Genomic DNA, 17,095 nt, shown 5'->3' with positions numbered 1-17,095 from the left:
CTCTCACTTGTTGGTAATGTTAAACAGGGGTAGGGTAGGGTGTGGGGGGTGTTGCACTCGCTCATATGCTTTACTCAGTTTTTCGTGGTTTCCTGAGGAAATGACAGGAGCGGAGGGGGGATTTTGGCCACAATAATCCACTTTATGGGCCTTGGACTGATCAGATGGATGCCCTGCAGTGTAATTGCATCTATGCATTGCAATTATATTGCTTAAAGCACACTGAGAAGTGCTTTAAAACACATTGTGCATGTGAGTGAGCTGAAAACATCTGCTTATTCAAGTTGCATGTCATCATTACACCACCCTAACTGAATTTGTCAGTAACTTACTTATAATTGATGACAGAACAGTTAGAAATGCGTGAGGCTGCAATGCCAGCTCAAGCTTAAAACTTAAATAGGCAAAAAACCACAAGACCACGCCAATAACTCAAAGTCTTGTTCTTATGCACACAAATCCATATAAAAATTACATTTTATGGCACCATCACAAAAAGCAACCAGGAAATTAGCTTCCTCATATTTGTTTGCAACAAGGGAAAAGCATTACAGATTAGATTTTTATCTGACAAGAGACAGAAAACAGAGACAAATTTATGTGGTCAAATGTAAAGACAATCTGGATCTGGATATTATCCGAATATGAAAGTTATTATCCGGGATATTAGTGGCTGCATGTCAATGGGTATTTTCCCAAAATAAAGCACGAGGATCGTGTGGATTTTCAATTTAAAGTTGAAGACGAGTTCTTGTCCTTGAAGCAAGCTTATTCATTTGTGTTTGTCTCTATCTACTGGCTAAAGTATGTCAGTACAAGCAGCCAACCAGAATATGTCAACAAAATAAGTTTATTTGAAATAGAATTTTTAAAAACAGACAATAAACATATTTTCAGATAAAACTCTACTGCCCACAAAAGGATGCAACAGTCTTAGGCAAAGAATTTATGAAGTGAATTCTTTATGAAAATACATGCACATTCCATCTACAAACACATAATTCAAATGAAAGATTACATATATTATATCAACTATAACTAGATGGTTAAATTCATATTTTAAATCACATACAGACTTACATGCAGCTCAGATGAGAGATTGTTTATTTGCACAATGTTTTTACTGACATTAGCATAAAGCAATTGGATTACAGACAGTAATCAAAACAATAAAAAACAAGAATGAAACATTAAATCTTTTTCTTTTTTCTAACCATTTTTTCTCCAAATGACATTGAATTTCAATAAGGCTGACGTTGCTGTGGCAACTACACTAAGATTTTGCAGCTGTGATTTGTGTGTTACAATGCAATGGAATAATGCTCATTCTTCTCCTTCATAACATGACCCTAAATGGGAGTTCATCAATTCAATAAAATCTTTTATAAGATAAGCATAATATTCAGCCAATCCATCTAAGGGAAATCATTAAGGCTTAAAAAGCAGCTTCATCTTTTTTGTTAATGATATTTAACACAAAGTGTAACAATGGACCCTTTTCACAAGACTGTGATGACGAGCTTTTCATATTTGTATTATTTTTTTTAAATGTATGTACATTTATAACACTATTCTTTGTATTATATCACCTTTGCATCAAATTACAAAAAACAGTTAACAAAATGTGAGGGTGTTTCTAATGCAGCGTCTATGGGAGGGGATGGTAAATTTGACATCGTTCTCTCTTCTGACTGCCGTTATCAGTCTCTCTCAATTTTTTTCCTTTTATTGAAAGTCATGAAAACACTATCGTGGAGTTTTTCTTTTGCTATTTGAGCAAATGGGAACGCAAAAAAAAATATTTTTGTGGTACTCTCCCATTCACTGCTCTTCAAGTTAACCCAACAATGACGACTTCCGCTGCTGAGAAACCCGGAAATGTGAAAAAGGTCCATTGGCAGATTTTACATTACACAGTATCTGCAAGTTGATATATAATTCAGGAACAACTACTGAAGAGATCCACTGATTTAAAAGACACTTGTTTACTGTAATGCCAAAATAATAATAATTACTACACTGTAAAAAAAATCAAGTTGTAAATAAAATAATGATTATTGGAGTATGTTTTACAAGAAAATATTATTTCAGTCCTTCTACTTCAAAATGTAATGTTTCATTCAATGTGTTACTTGCTATTTTTGTCATTATTTGGCAAAATGACTTGGAATTTCTGAGTGAAAATTGTTTCAACACCAACTTTTTTCTCAGTGTATATGATACAGTGGACATAATGGCTAAACAGTGATCTTTCTACAAGTTTCATATACTTTTTTATGAAAATACAATAATAAATGGTCTTGACGTTGGTCCAGTGTATTTTGTGCCTATCAGCAGGTTCCCACACCTGCTTAAGATTTAGCAGCACATTACATACATTTAATATGAGCAAATCAAAGCAAATATGTGGTTAATAAAAATATTTTTATTTATTATAATTTACTTAAAAGTAAAAATTTGATTATTTTTCTGACTGATTCCTTGACATCTAAATGACTACAGGGCAATATCCCACATCTTTCAAGACTATTAGGATCATAAGGAGGCAATAACAATAGCAACATTTGTCTATAATGTTAATAAAGCCCTTATATTAATGTAAATGGATTTGGTCATGCAGGCCGTGTTTGTGTGTGTTGAAGTGTCAGGAAAGGCATATAAAGTTACTGAGCCGTCAGTACGGGTCCAGTTTAATTCGCCTGTGCAGGCAACAGGTGAACACCATTCCACAAATCTGAAACACACACACAGATGATAGAAAATGTATCAAAGTAGCATGAAAATAATAAAGATTGTTTTTTATTTGACTAGATAAGATGGCCATCAGCCACATTTTCATTTCTGGTGGACATCTGTCTGGTCAAATACCATAATAACTTGAACTAAATGAGATACTGGCAGGCATCTAGCGGCAGAACATTTAATAAAAAGAGCTCCAACAATGTCAGGATGGATAATGAAACAAGTCTTGAGATTTAGCTTTTTTTTCAATTAGTTTAAGACGTCAAAGGAATAGTTCATGCAAAAATTAAAATTTGTTGAAAATGTACTCATCGTCAGGCCATCCAAGATGTAGACGAGTTTGTTTCTTCATCTGAACAGATTTGGAGAAATTTAGCATTGCATCACTTGCTCACCAATGGATCCTCTGCAGCGAATGGGTGCCGTCAGAATGAGAGTCCAAACAGCTGATAAAAACATCACAATAATCCACGCCTCCATTCAATCAATATTTTGGACTGTTTTTGCTTATAAACGGTGCTTATCTGTGCATATTTCTCTCCTAATTCAGAAAAGGTGATTTTTCACTGAAGAAACAATATTACGGATAGAGGACTCAAATTTTTGTTAAAAACAACTTGATGAATTTGTTTATTACAAACACACAGCTTTTCACTTCACAAGATGTTAATTGATGTACTGGAGACATGTGGATTATTGTGATGCTTTTATCAGCTGTTTGGACTCTTATTGTGACGGCACCCATGCATTTACTGCAGAGGATCCACTGGTGAGCAAAATTTCTCCAAATCTGTTCTATTGAAGAAACAAACTCTTATACATCTTGAATGGCCTGAGGGTGAGCTATTCCTTTAAAAGCACTGATATTTTAAAAGCCTTGTGGCAATTGTTGAAACTCTCTTCATAAAAGGCTCGCAGGAAGAGGGAAGCGGTGTTGAGTTACTATGGAAACCGAGGTGTAAGGCAGCCGGTAGCAGTGTTGTTGTAATTGGGTCAATTATCATGTGTGGGAGTGTGTGTGTGTGTGTGTACACGTGTTTTTATAAAGGCTACAACGTGTAGGCAGATTCAGACCAGTGGTAACTACCATAATGAAGAGAGCATAACATTCATTTACACATTTCTGTATTTCAAAACGGCATGTCACTTTTAAATATTGCCATGATGGCAGAATAATTCACAGCAACAATTTTGAGATTCACACAGGTGAGTTCTTGGAGAGTGGTACATTTTTTTGTTGTGAAGTTTGTGACCGCATAAAAAAAACACCCTGAGATATTCTTCAAGCTCTAATCCTGGGAAAAACAATTTTAAAATATGTAGGAGATAAAAATATAAGAATCTTACCAAACCTTTACAAACTTAGTCTACATGTTACAAAACATAATCTAAAAATACAGAGTGTTTCAGCATCTAGCCATGCTTTATTTTTCCTCTCTCCCTCTGGAAAACGCTGAAGACAAATCGGAAGCCAGGTCCTAGGAGGGCTCTTGGTGGGCGATCATTTCTACAAAAATGAAGGAGCCTCATCCTACCCACAAACACAGAAATAAACCAGAACTGGAAGCGCAGCTAAACTCAAGTATTTCATTGCCTTAATAATGTTTTACTATTATGGGAAAACCATAAACTTTAAATTGGTTAATCTTTAGTTAACTGTTGGGTAAATGAGTATTCATGGTACATGCCAATAAGGATCTCTGGTTTATGAGTGTTTTTAGAGGTTTCAAATGAACCTCAGAATGGGAACTGTTTATGGACTAAAAATGGGGTACATTCATATGTTAGTTCATAAAACTTGCTTAAATTGTACAGTGCAGCTGAGCGGCTTTATTTCACTTAAATCAGAATGTGAATAAACCCAATATCTATTACAAAGTGTAGATTTAGTAGGTTTTTTCATCTTTTCTAATTGGCAAACTCATACAACATTCTTAAACCATTTGATATTCTTTCTTTAGAAGATATTTTGCAGAATGTCAAAGCTGCTCTTTTCAATACAATGAGAATATGAGTACTCTTATTTGCGCTTGGGGTCAAAAAAAAAAAGTTTTATTTTACAAGAACCAGAAATTTACAAGAACCAGTGATATCTGATGTCAACTGGACCAAACCTGGTGCAAATATATCTTGAAATTCCAATGTTGAGTGTTTAATAACATAAATATACACAAGAGATTTAAAAATACAGAAAAAGAATCAATTTCAGGAAATAATTACTACAGTTGAAATGTTTGGGGTCGGTGTTGCAGTCTCTTATGCTCACCAAGACTGCATTTATTTGGTCAAAAACACAGTAAAACAGTAATATTCTGAAATATTATGTTCATTTAAAATAGCTTATCTATTTTAATATATTTTAACATATTATGACATTTCTGTGATGGCAAAGTTGAATTTGCCAAAAGAAAAGAAAATACATTTCTTTAAAACATTCTTACTGACCCCAAACTTTTGAACAATAGTGTAAATTTGTCGTAAAGAATGATCTTTACACAAAACTGTCATCCGTCATTAGCAAATGTAGAATATAGTGCACCAAAAGACTATTTTATAGTGCTTTATGCCTCTTTTTTGTCATTTTTGGAACTTAAAAGCCCCAGTCCTCATTCACTTCCGTGCATGGAAAAGAGCATCTTAGAAAATTTACAGAATACCTTCCTTTGTGTCCATTTTTCATTTTCAGCTTTAAAAAGCTTGTTCTTTTCACACAACTGTCCTCCATGTCACAAAGCACTGAGTGAGAAGCAGTATTACTGCCAGCACTTCTAATGCTACTCCAGAGGAAAATAAAGCCGGATGAAAGTGGGATTAACTGCATGGGAGAAAGGCACGACAGACAACAAACCGAGAGATGAGACTTATACGCAATCAGCAGACCTACACAAAAAGCTAGGGACAAACAGTCTTTTTTTCTGAGAAGATATGTTGACACCTTTGAAAGTTCTCCTTTTCAACAGTCTAGGTCCAGAGGGAGGGATACAATAGACAGGAAGAGAGAGGCCTGAAATAGATTGGACACATTGGGAGTCCCACAGCAGGCTGCAGGTAAAAGGTTATATCAGGTAAACGGTCGACACTTATTCTCAAAAATACAGATTTTTAACTGAACATATTCAATTATTTGCCTTATCCTGTTATGAAACAATTTTTGTCTCAAAATACAAAAGTTTAACATAATAAAATGCTATTTGGTGCTATTAGTTGTGCGTTTTTGTTCTTTTTTTGCCATGCAGCATTCAGCATGTGTAGAGTAAAACTGCTTGTTTCATGCCAACACATACATATAAGTCATACAGAAAGCATGAGGTGGACATGAAGTGACAGGAATAAGGCACATGGACATGCACACACGCACAGACACGTGCACAAACTCAAATGGCCGACCTTCTTAACGCATAGCGCTTCAGGAGTCAAACATTGGCACTAGCCAGTCAAACATCAGAAAAGTCTTCTTCCTCTTCTTTATAAAGGAGATAAATAAAGCAGGCAGTCAACACTGCTCCTACCAGCCACACACACACACACCAAAAACAGATAAGAAATATACAACCAAAAAGACAGGCTCGGCTATGCGATTCAGTTCGCCCGGCGCCCTCCCAAGTTCTTGTGTGCAGAGATCGCAGACCTGCTGGCGAAGGATACGATAGAGCCGGTCACTCCAGCCGATATGAAGACGGCTCCTTCAGGGAAGGAGGGTTACCATACGTAACCGAGACGATTTATAATATGTGATATTAACTTAAAGGGAGAACTACAGTTTTTAAGTAGTTTCTTCATAGATACACTGCTGCGATTACACAGAAAACATAAAACCAAGCAATTTGTTACAGTATGTTATGAATGTGAACCGATGCTCTAGACCCCTGCAGATCAGCACTGTATTTACAGCCATAATGATGGTAATAATGAAATATCACTGAAGAGGATCAATTTAATTAGCGCTCCCTCTAGAGAGCCGCTTCAAGCTACATTGTGGCTTTTTACAGTAAAATCATTACATTCAATTCAACACAGGATTTATTTTTAGTCACCTAATCACTCCAGAGCTTCACATTTCCTGGATGAAATGATCACATGACCAGCAGCTGAGATCTTGATGCTGGAAACGATGCATTAACGCTGCATATCATGAAGTCCTGACGTACTTACAGTTACAGTTTAATGCATCTACTTAAAACTTGACAGAAAAAAGTTCAGTTGACTGTTAATTCAACTGACTTTGGGGAATTTATTTAACCCTTTTGATCTACTATATGGGACTAACATCCAATATACGACAGTATATTGCATATACTTTGCATATACAGTGCAAAGTATAGACTGCGTCCTAAATACCATACACTACATAATGCACACTACCTGTACACACCACATATTAAAAACATTTTAGTAGAACACAGTGTTCTAACGGCTTGTTAAAAGTTACTGGACTTACATGGAAGACACTGATTTTATAATATAAACAAGATATAAACAAGTTTGTTTCGGCTAAGGGAAAAAAAATAAAAAAGGTAATTGCAATTTTTTTATCTCACAATTCTCGCAATTCTGAGAAAAAAGATATAAACTCAGAATTGTGAGATATACACACAATTTTGAGAAAAAAAAATTTAATGGTGAGAAAAAAAGCTTCTGTACAACATAAAAACATTAAAACCACCAATACCCACTAAAAAGACAAGAAGTGGGATAAACTTCTTAAAAGTCTAATCTATGGTCATTATACATCCCTCCCGGGCTCAGAGAATCAATATGAAGTCAGAGCTAGAGTCACATTTCAGTGGTGTTTATATACAGAGTTTATTCAGAGGAAACAGATCAATGGGCCTCTGCACCCCTGCAGTGAATGCAGCACTCACACTGTGAGATCTGCACTTAAAGCTAAGAGCTCTTTATCTCTCTTTCTTTCATTTTCTCGAACCTGCATGTGGTCTCCACCTATTTTTACCCAGCGAGTAGTGCTCTGTGAGACTACCGTGCGCATTACCGGTCGGGGGCAAAAACAGAGTCCATTAAATGATTGCCCGCAGGTCATTGCATCAGCTATTTTTGTGAAGGCTTTCATGTTATTGAACCACATCAGAAGAACTTAATGATCCATTGTTCCTACTGTTTCTCTGAGATATACTTCATAGTAATTGGACATAAACATAAAAAATATATTGTAAAGTATGCAGGTTGTACAGTACATGATGAGTTCAACTCAAAGTATAAATATACAATAAATAAATAATACCATATACTGTATATACATATGCATATGTTTGAGGTCACTATTTTTTTTTTTTAAACAACTGAATAATTTTATTCAGCAAAGACACATTAAATTGACCAAAAGTGACAGTAAAGACATTAATAATGTTCTATTTCAAATGAAAGCAGCACAACTCTTTCCAACCCTGATAATAATAAATGTTTCTTGAGCAGCAAATCAGTATATTAGAATGATTTCTGAAAGATCATGTGACACTGAAGACCGGAGTAATGACTGCTGAAGATTAAGCTTTGCAATCACAAGAATAAATTACATTTTAAAATAGATGAAAACAGAAAACAGTTATTTTAAGTTGCAATTATATTTCACAATATTACTGTTTTTACTGTATTTTTGATCAAATAAATGCAGCCTTGGTGAATATAAGAGACATTAATATTAAATACCATACTGATCCTAAAGAACAGAAGTATATATATATATATATATATATATATATGCCCTTTGTGGAGCTTGACAGCTGTGGTAGTCTTCTACACTCATGTATAAGACTCATGTATAAGAAAGAGATCATTTCTCTTTTTGTGTTCCACATAAAAAATAAGTTAACATGTTTTTAGAACAACACGATGGTGAGTAAATAAATGTAAATAAATTTTTTTGTGTGAACTATCCCTTTAATTGCACAGTACACCTGAGGAGGGCGGGGCTTACCTGTAGACAGGCCACGCCTATTCCCACAGCACCAATAATGAGCAAGTGATCTGCCAGAAACTGCTCCAGTTTAGTGATACAGCCGCCCTGTAAGAGACCACAGCACTGTTAACTACTTCAGTTTAATGTATATATCATGTTCTTTTCTTTTCAGTGTCAGTGCCCATTTGTGAATGTGTAAATTGATTTATTTTGCAGACTGATGAAGAGTTACAGCTATATGGGTGATTTTTTTATTGAGTGATTTACGTGACAGTATCGTGGATACTGCCTCAACATATCACGTATAGAATAAAATTAATGGCCCACTAGAGGCCAGTAAAACCAGTGTCTTATTGTATTATGTATTACACCAGAGGACGGTTCCCAAAGAATACATATAGAGAGCTTGGCAGCCGTATACTGTAGTGTTACCTCACACTTTACAAGCTCATATATGTTACCAGTCACACCTGCTTTGCTCACAGCTGTGCTTTTTTAGTCTAAATGACTCCCAAGGGGCATATCAAACATGATGATATGGTTCACAGGCGTATTGTAGTTCCCACAGACAATGAGCAAGCATCTGAGCCTGTGGTGGCTTTGTCTGAAACCACCATACTACAACAGTACATTAACAAAGCCCCTTTAGTGTACTTGAATTTCTGTGTTTTGTAAAGCAAGTTAAGTACAGATGAATAAACACATGTTGCATAAATATTGTGTGTGGGGGTTGATTTGAGGTTAACAGTCTCTGACCCACCTCCACCTTGTAGATGTTTGAGGGGTGGTCTCTCTTTCCACACTGAGGGGTGATGGTCTTACAACAGCTGTCAGGGACCAATCTTTTCTCCGCTTCTGGGGACATGATGTACACGCTGTGTGCCCAGTCAAAGGAGTTGTTGCTCCCGCAGCACTTGAACTAAAAGATGAAGGTGAGGGAGTTATGGGATGAATTAGGATCAGCGTGCAAAGTGGTCTGGTATGGGGTGTTTCTGCACTATTTGTATTTCTGCATTATTTTGTGCACAGTAGTGATTTTACATGATGTTTAGAGGTAGTAGGTTGTGTAGTGCATTCAGTTTAAATTGTAAAAATGCTTAAAGTGCTGGTAGTCAGAAATAATAATAATTAAAAAAATAATAATAACAAAATAAAATGTATTTAAAAATTGTACTTTTAAAATAAAAAACATTAAATATAAAAATGAGATGAAATCAAAAATATGAAATCAAAATAAAATATTAAATAAAAACAAAATAAAAATATGACATTTTATTTAAAAAATAAAAATATGTATTAAAAATAAAAAATAGAAAAAATATAATGAAATAAAAAATATTAAATGAAAATAAAACATTAAATGAAAACAAAATAAAATAAAAATAAACAAATAATTTATTAAAATAAAAAAAATGGGACTGAATTTTCTACTTTTAGCACTGATTAGATTCATTCATGTTCCATTACCATCACACAAAAATCCAATTTATCCTCACTGTAATCCAATTTTAAAATAATCTGTCCTACCCACATACTCTTGTTTTTTGTCTCTAATCTAATTAAATAAAATGTTCAATACACTAATTCTGAAATTTGTGTGTACAGGAAAAACCAGAGGTGAAAAGGCCCAGGAACATTCTGGGATTTGGCATTTCTCACATCCTGCTGTAGTCTGTCCACAGAATGTGTGATGCTCTCTTTTCCAGGTTGGGCATAGTTCTCTGTCATCGTCTTGCTCAAGTGCTGCTTCAGCTCTTCACTCAGCTGTGAGAGACAGAGAGATGAGAAAGACAGAGAGAAATGAACAAAAAGATAGAGAGTGAGCAGTATGCAGTGTCATCTGTCAAATGCCAGTCATCTATGGTTCTACAACTAGATCCATCATAAAAGCAATTTGGAGTTGGTTCTTTAGATCTTTTGTTTTGTAGCAATATTGTCTAAAAGTGTGTCTATAAGTTCACTCACTGCCTGGTAATAAACGTAGGCCAGAACACCAGCCACCAACTCAATTAGAAAGATCAGAAGCAGACAGGAGAAGTACTGTAGAAAAATGCACAAAAAAATGACATCCTTATCAGAAAACAGGAAATCCAGTCATTGCCACTCTTAGATACTCTATACAAATTGTAAAATACTGTTTCCTGTTATACTAATTATTAGATATAAAGTCATGTCAAGGGGATGTTCCATAAAACAAAAAATTTAATAAATGGTCAAATAAATTAATATAAAAATTGAACTGCTAAAAAGGGCAAATAAACAAACAAACATGCAAACAAACAAACAGAAATCTATTTAAGTATCAAAACAATTACAAAACAATATAATTTAGTTTAGATTAGATTAATTTAATTAACTATTGAACTAAATGCTAAAATGTCACCTATAAACAATAAACTTTCACAATCACAGTAACTAAAAATCTTTTGTTCAGAAAATGTTCAATTTGTAATTAATTAGTTTCATTTGCCTTTGTCTTTATGAAGCATAATTTTAAATGGATTTCCTCTAAAAGAAACTATCTTACAACAAGGTTGTTTATTCACACATCAACAATCAACATTCAAAATGCTTCAAAATGTAACCATATTTTCCCTGTCATAGGGATAAAGTAAATAAAATTGGTTTCTAAGAAATTTCTTGCTCAGAGCTGGCAGAGGTGGAGATGCCTGACAGATGAAAATAGAAGACACAGTGACCTTTTCCTCGGAGGAAAATAAAACAATAAATGACTAAACTGAATAAACCGTCCTAGTTTAATGTGGTTGCAAAAAGGTGGAACATTTCCAGTACATTTCAGAAATATTTCAGAAATTTTGGAAACTTTCCGGGATTTTTTGGAACATTCCAGGGATTTTTGGAAAGTTTCCGGAAATTTACTGGAAATTGTCCACCCCTTTGCAACCCTAAGTGTGGGGGAGAGAGAGTGGGTGATAACAACCCCGAATCTGCCTTTGAAAACGTTTTCAGGGAAATATTTATTGTGGCATAACTGAAAACAAACCATCCAACAAACAGAACAATATTTCAAAATTATACATAACTCAAACTCACCATGTCTTTCTATGAACACACCAATTTCTATTTTAATTGTAAAGGGAGTACTGAAGTTGAACTGAAAAGTCAGTTTCCATCACTAATCAGCAGAATAAAATATAACCAAAGAACAGAAATATGCGTATCAAATTATGTACAGACTGTAGACCGAACCACAGAATCAAGAGATGCCACAAAACAGGAAACAAACTGTCTGTCAAAGTGGATGTGTGTGAGAGAAGAATAAATTAGAGCAAACAAACACAAACATACTGTACACACACATCCATACATGCCGCAATTCTCATTTAGAGGTCGAAAGAAAGGACAGGAAGTCCGATGTAATTTATATAAACACCAACACGAGCACTGAAGCAAATTAAATGAACTGATTCAAGTTTATTCAAACAAAACAGTGCACTGAACAGCTGTTAACCTCACGGCAGCTGTCGCGTGTGGACATTCATGCATATATATGTTTTTCCCAGAATGCAATGCACTCAGATCAGACCGGCAAAGGCAGTGTCCTCATTACTAATTTCTAGCGTGGTGGTGCTCCTCAGTAGATTCATACATCTGAGTGAGAATGGGCTATAAATAGCACTGCTGCAGTGGCAGTCACAACCTTGTTGTCTCTTTCTCTCTTTCGAACAAACACAAGGTACTACCTTTTTAAAAAAATGGCGAGAAAGCAGATGCCTGTCAGCTCATTTGTCACGGCTGCCATGGAGCCAGTTCTGCTTTGTCTATGGACACTCAGTGCCGCCCCCGTGACTAACAAGCGACAATAACTGAGGACTGAGAAGACGCCGGAATCTAAAGCAATTAGTGGTTGGACAATGGATAAATTGGCGCAACTGATAACATGTTGTCCTCTCATTCATCTCCATCCCCTCACCGTGGACAGACAGCTCTTCTGCTCACGTATGACGGCGCAGCAGCCCAAGAACCCCGTGACCATCACCAGCCCTCCTGCCAGGATCAGGATGTAGGCGGACACGGCGAATGTACTGGAGGCCAGCAGGCTCAGGTACTCTCCTTTATCGACCAGTGTCCAGATCCCGACACCCATCACCACCCCACCGCCCATCTGAAAGAGCAGAATACATCTCAACATATCAGAATGCTTCTTCTAATACACAAGTTTAAAGGGGTCACATAAAATGAAATCAAACTCAAAATGTCCTTCTTAGTCCAAAAATACTATTCATTGTATGTAACCCACAAAAATGGCTTGTTCCAAACATCCAGAACTTTATGATGAATATGAATACACATGACAGCACACATTTTGAACCTCTTACAACAAAATGTTTGCTTACTGAAGAATGGGGCAGCACAAAAAATGGCCTGTAATTTTAATTTAATTTAAACTTTAATTAAAATGTATATATATATATATATATTATATTAATTTATTTACATTAATTTAAATTAACATTTTATTTAAAAATATATATTCACATTTAAAATGACTAGTTTTGACTGTTTTTTAACAAACTCTCATTCTGACGGCACCCATTCACTGCAGATGATCCATTGGTGAGCAAGTTATGTAATGCTAAAATGACTATATATATATATATTATATTAATTTATTTACATTAATTTAAATTAACATTTTATTTAAAAATATATATTCACATTTAAAATGACTATATATATATATATATTATATTAATTTATTTACATTAATTTAAATTAACATTTTATTTAAAAATATATATTCACATTTAAAATGACTAGTTTTGACTGTTTTTTAACAAACTCTCATTCTGACGGCACCCATTCACTGCAGATGATCCATTGGTGAGCAAGTTATGTAATGCTAAATTTCTCCAAATCTGTTTGGATGAATAAAAAAATCTACATCTTGGATGGCCTGAGTGTGAGTAAATTTTCAGCACATTTCAATTTAATTTTAAAATACATATATATATATATATATAGGATTTTATAGTCTGGATTTTCACTGTAAGTCCTATTGATTTCTTTTGGATACTGAGGCATAAAGAATTTGTTCAGAATAACTGCGGGGACATATTGATTTGCTGATCACGTGTTATAAATGTATGGAGAAAGCCCTCGCCGTGTGTCAGTAGTAATCACTTAGAGTGCTTTTTCTAAAGGGTTATCTACCTGTATTAAGCAGTGAATACATATTAGTTATCATGGTGATAGACTCCAAATGTAGAACTTTGAATTTGGAATTAGGATTTAGTACAAAATAATGTTTTATTCATTGCATTTGCATTTATTATTCACCTCACTGTGAAGGTCTGCCTGATAAAGACAAACTATCCTCTTGTCCACTCTGTTGACAAACCGATGGCGTTGGCTGGGATTTGGGACACATGCAGGCTTTGTGTCGTTATGGGTTACCACAAGTATTCAAAGAAATGTTTCAAGAATTTTACGGAAGCTTGATCTTCTTATTTACTCCTAATACCGATTTACTTAAAAAAAAAAAAGCTGTATTATTAAACCACATATTGATTTACTTCAAAAGAAATGTTGCATTATTAAAACATTTAATAAAATATTGAACTTTAAACCAAACCAATGGATGTTTTTTTTTCTTTAGAAAAAGCTGTAATAGTACACTCTAAAAAATGCTGGGTTAAATACAACCCAGTGCTGGGTAAAATAGGGACAAACCCAGCAATTGGGTTGTTTTGACCCAGCAGTTGGGTTAAATGTATAACCCAACCATATATATATATATATATATATATACACACACATTTTAAAAATTAGTAGTTTTGACTGTTTTTTAACAAAGTGGATAGTGGAACTGAGGGGGAAATGAAAATGTGATTGATAAGCAATAATGACAGCAAAAAGATCTTTAAAAGTCTTCCATTTAAAGACATTAAATAAACAAAGACATAAAAACTGTAAGGTTGGATAGATAGCGAGGACAAACAATGATGAGAAGGTAACTGGAGTTAATTCTAGATATCAAACTGAAACTCCTGTTTCAAATGTTAAACAGTTATTTCATAGTTTGACAGGCTTGTCATTATTTAACCAACTCAAATAATCATTCACTCACCCTGAGATTTCAGCACAGGTTAATTATCCACCTGTGTGGTGCTGTGCAAAGTAAAGACTTCATTCATCTCTATGCATACACACACTCATTTATCTGTTTCTCAGATCTATCCAATTCGGAAACTGAGGAAAATCCAACAAGGCTCCTCCCTTCAACACTTCCAGCTCTTTCCATGATACTCTCCAGTGCCAAACTCAAACAGCAGCTATCCCAGAGACCCATTGTCTCTTTAATGCTCCCTGAGCTGCTTGCATACCACACACAGTGAGGACTTGGAGTTTGAGGAGGAAATTTCTTTACAAAAACTCTGTATTGAATGAATCACTAGAGTATATACTGAATATATTTCAGATGTTAAGCTTTAAAGGAATAGAATAACTCAAAAATGAAAATGAGTCATTACTTACTCACCCATGTCAATTCAAACTTGCATGACTCTTTTTTTCCATGCAGCACAAAAGGTGAATATAATGAAAGTGAATGAGGACTGTGTGTGAGATACAGACTGAAATACATATGGACCAATTTTATGATACTTTTATGGTGCTTCTTTGTCCTTTTTTAACTTTGAGCATTTAAAAAAGTACAATACAGTACAATATTCTGAATTTCTCTGTTTGTGTTCCACAGAAGAAAGTCAGTCATACAGACTTGGGTGGACTATCCGTTTAAGTAAGTGGATTAATGCACAGGTTTATGCATTCTAGTTGAAGGTGTGGTTTCTGAATCATTTCCTGGATTTCTCTTCTTTTTTGGTCTAGGATTTATGGAAATCCATCTGTCTGAAACTGCAGTAGAGATGTAATTACAAAGATGAATTCAATTAAATAATGTTTCATATTGAGAAATGCTTTTTCTCAGACAGCAGGTTTGTCCACTCAGAACAACTTAGAAAACACATTCAACTCTAGAGGGCACTGTACTTGTTGAGCTAATACACAGGTGGGTGGGAAGAGAACAAGAGAAAGGAGATGATGGGAAAAGACTCAGACTTAAAAAAAGGTATGAACGTCACGCTTTTTCATTCACATACACACTTTTTCTTCCTACCCTTTGTCTTTTGTCTCTCACTGCATCTGATATTTCATAAGAATGCTGCCTAAAACAGAATATGGAAATATTCTCCAAACATCGTTTCATGCACGACAAAGTGAAACAACAGCTTAAAATCAACCTTTTATCTTTAAACCGTTGCTTCAGAATACAATTCCATTATCCGTAATAATGAAAAAGTGAAGAAGTCAATCCCCTGTTGTCCTCTCACATCAAAATATTTGTTTAGAACTGTTTTGGACTGTTTTCACTTGTAAACGGTGCTTGATCTGTGCATATTTCTCTCTTTATTCAGACGAAACAACTTTTATGGATAGAGGATTAGTTTGAAGTTAAAATACTTTAAAAATGGATTTTCACTTCACAAGATGTTAACTGATGGACTGGAGTCGTGTGGATTACTTGTGATGTTTTGATCAGCTGTTTGATCTCTCATTCTGACGGCACCCATTCACTGCAGAGGATCCATTGGTGAGCAAATGACGTAATGCTAAATTTCTCCAAATCTGTTCCGATGAAAAAACAAACTCATCTACATCTTGGATGGCCTGAGGGTGAGTAAATTTTCAGCAATTTTTAATTTTTGCATCTAAGACTCACCCAGAACAGGAAGTTGAAAACGAAGAGGAGGTACTTGAGACACACTGTGATCCAGTCGTCCTGCTCATCCTTATACAAGCTGCCCATCTCTCCTGTTGGTGAAAAGAGAGAAAAAAGAAGTGCTACAGAAAAGAAGTTCTCATGAAGCGGTGGTTGTTCACTCTTTGCGTATTTACGAGGCAAAATGGGAAAAGGACAAAGAAGAGGAGGTGGGCAGGAGCGTAAACAGGCTTTTGGAAAGATGGCAGTCAAACACTGTTCTTTTCCATGACATGTTAATTAACAGCTGTGGCCCATGGGTTTCTGCCACAGACAGACGACACGCTCACGTCTCAGTGCCTAGTGTGGAGGCGGTGCATGTCAAAACAGCCGCCATGTATGGCCGATAAAATGAGGGTGTTTGGCTTGTAATGGTTGAAAACACAACAAAACTACACACACTCCAACCCACACTGCTGGTTTTAAAAACCTTGAGAACAACACATGTAGCTCCAGATTAGAAAGGTGACACGTTCTGCTCCAAAACACAAAATTAGACTGCAGACTTTGGTTTATATATAAAAAAAATCTCTGCTATAATGGATTTTATAGTCTGGATTTTCACTGTAAGTCCTATTGATTTCTTTTGGATACTGAGGCATAAAGAATTTGTTCAGAATAACTGCGGGGACATATTGATTTGCTGATCACGTGTT

At 35.2% G+C, this 17,095-nt stretch overlaps 1 protein-coding gene across 2 annotated transcripts in view; it reads right to left on the bottom strand.

The window, feature by feature from the left end:
* Positions 1 to 2,144: 2,144 nt before the first annotated feature.
* LOC107757235 (tetraspanin-11-like) overlaps positions 2,145 to 17,095 on the bottom strand; it is a 16,215-nt gene continuing 1,264 nt past the window's right edge. Inside the window, exons 2-8 of one of the 2 annotated variants that reach the window (XM_016574648.1) lie at positions 16,401 to 16,492; positions 12,591 to 12,782; positions 10,622 to 10,696; positions 10,316 to 10,420; positions 9,417 to 9,575; positions 8,675 to 8,761; positions 2,145 to 2,734 (exon numbers count right to left, since the gene is read on the bottom strand). In XM_016574648.1, coding sequence (XP_016430134.1) covers positions 2,675 to 2,734; positions 8,675 to 8,761; positions 9,417 to 9,575; positions 10,316 to 10,420; positions 10,622 to 10,696; positions 12,591 to 12,782; positions 16,401 to 16,487 — 765 coding nt within the window. In that variant the 5' untranslated portion in view covers positions 16,488 to 16,492 and the 3' untranslated portion in view covers positions 2,145 to 2,674. The remainder of the gene's footprint in view (positions 2,735 to 8,674; positions 8,762 to 9,416; positions 9,576 to 10,315; positions 10,421 to 10,621; positions 10,697 to 12,590; positions 12,783 to 16,400; positions 16,493 to 17,095) is intronic. The other variant, XM_016574649.1, reaches the window with a different exon arrangement.

Source organism: Sinocyclocheilus rhinocerous, unplaced genomic scaffold, assembly GCF_001515625.1.
Source record: "Sinocyclocheilus rhinocerous isolate Xijiao unplaced genomic scaffold, SAMN03320098_v1.1 scaffold1164, whole genome shotgun sequence".
In the NCBI taxonomy this organism is placed as follows: Eukaryota; Metazoa; Chordata; class Actinopteri; order Cypriniformes; family Cyprinidae; genus Sinocyclocheilus; species Sinocyclocheilus rhinocerous.
This window is presented reverse-complemented; position numbering and strand designations above follow the sequence as displayed.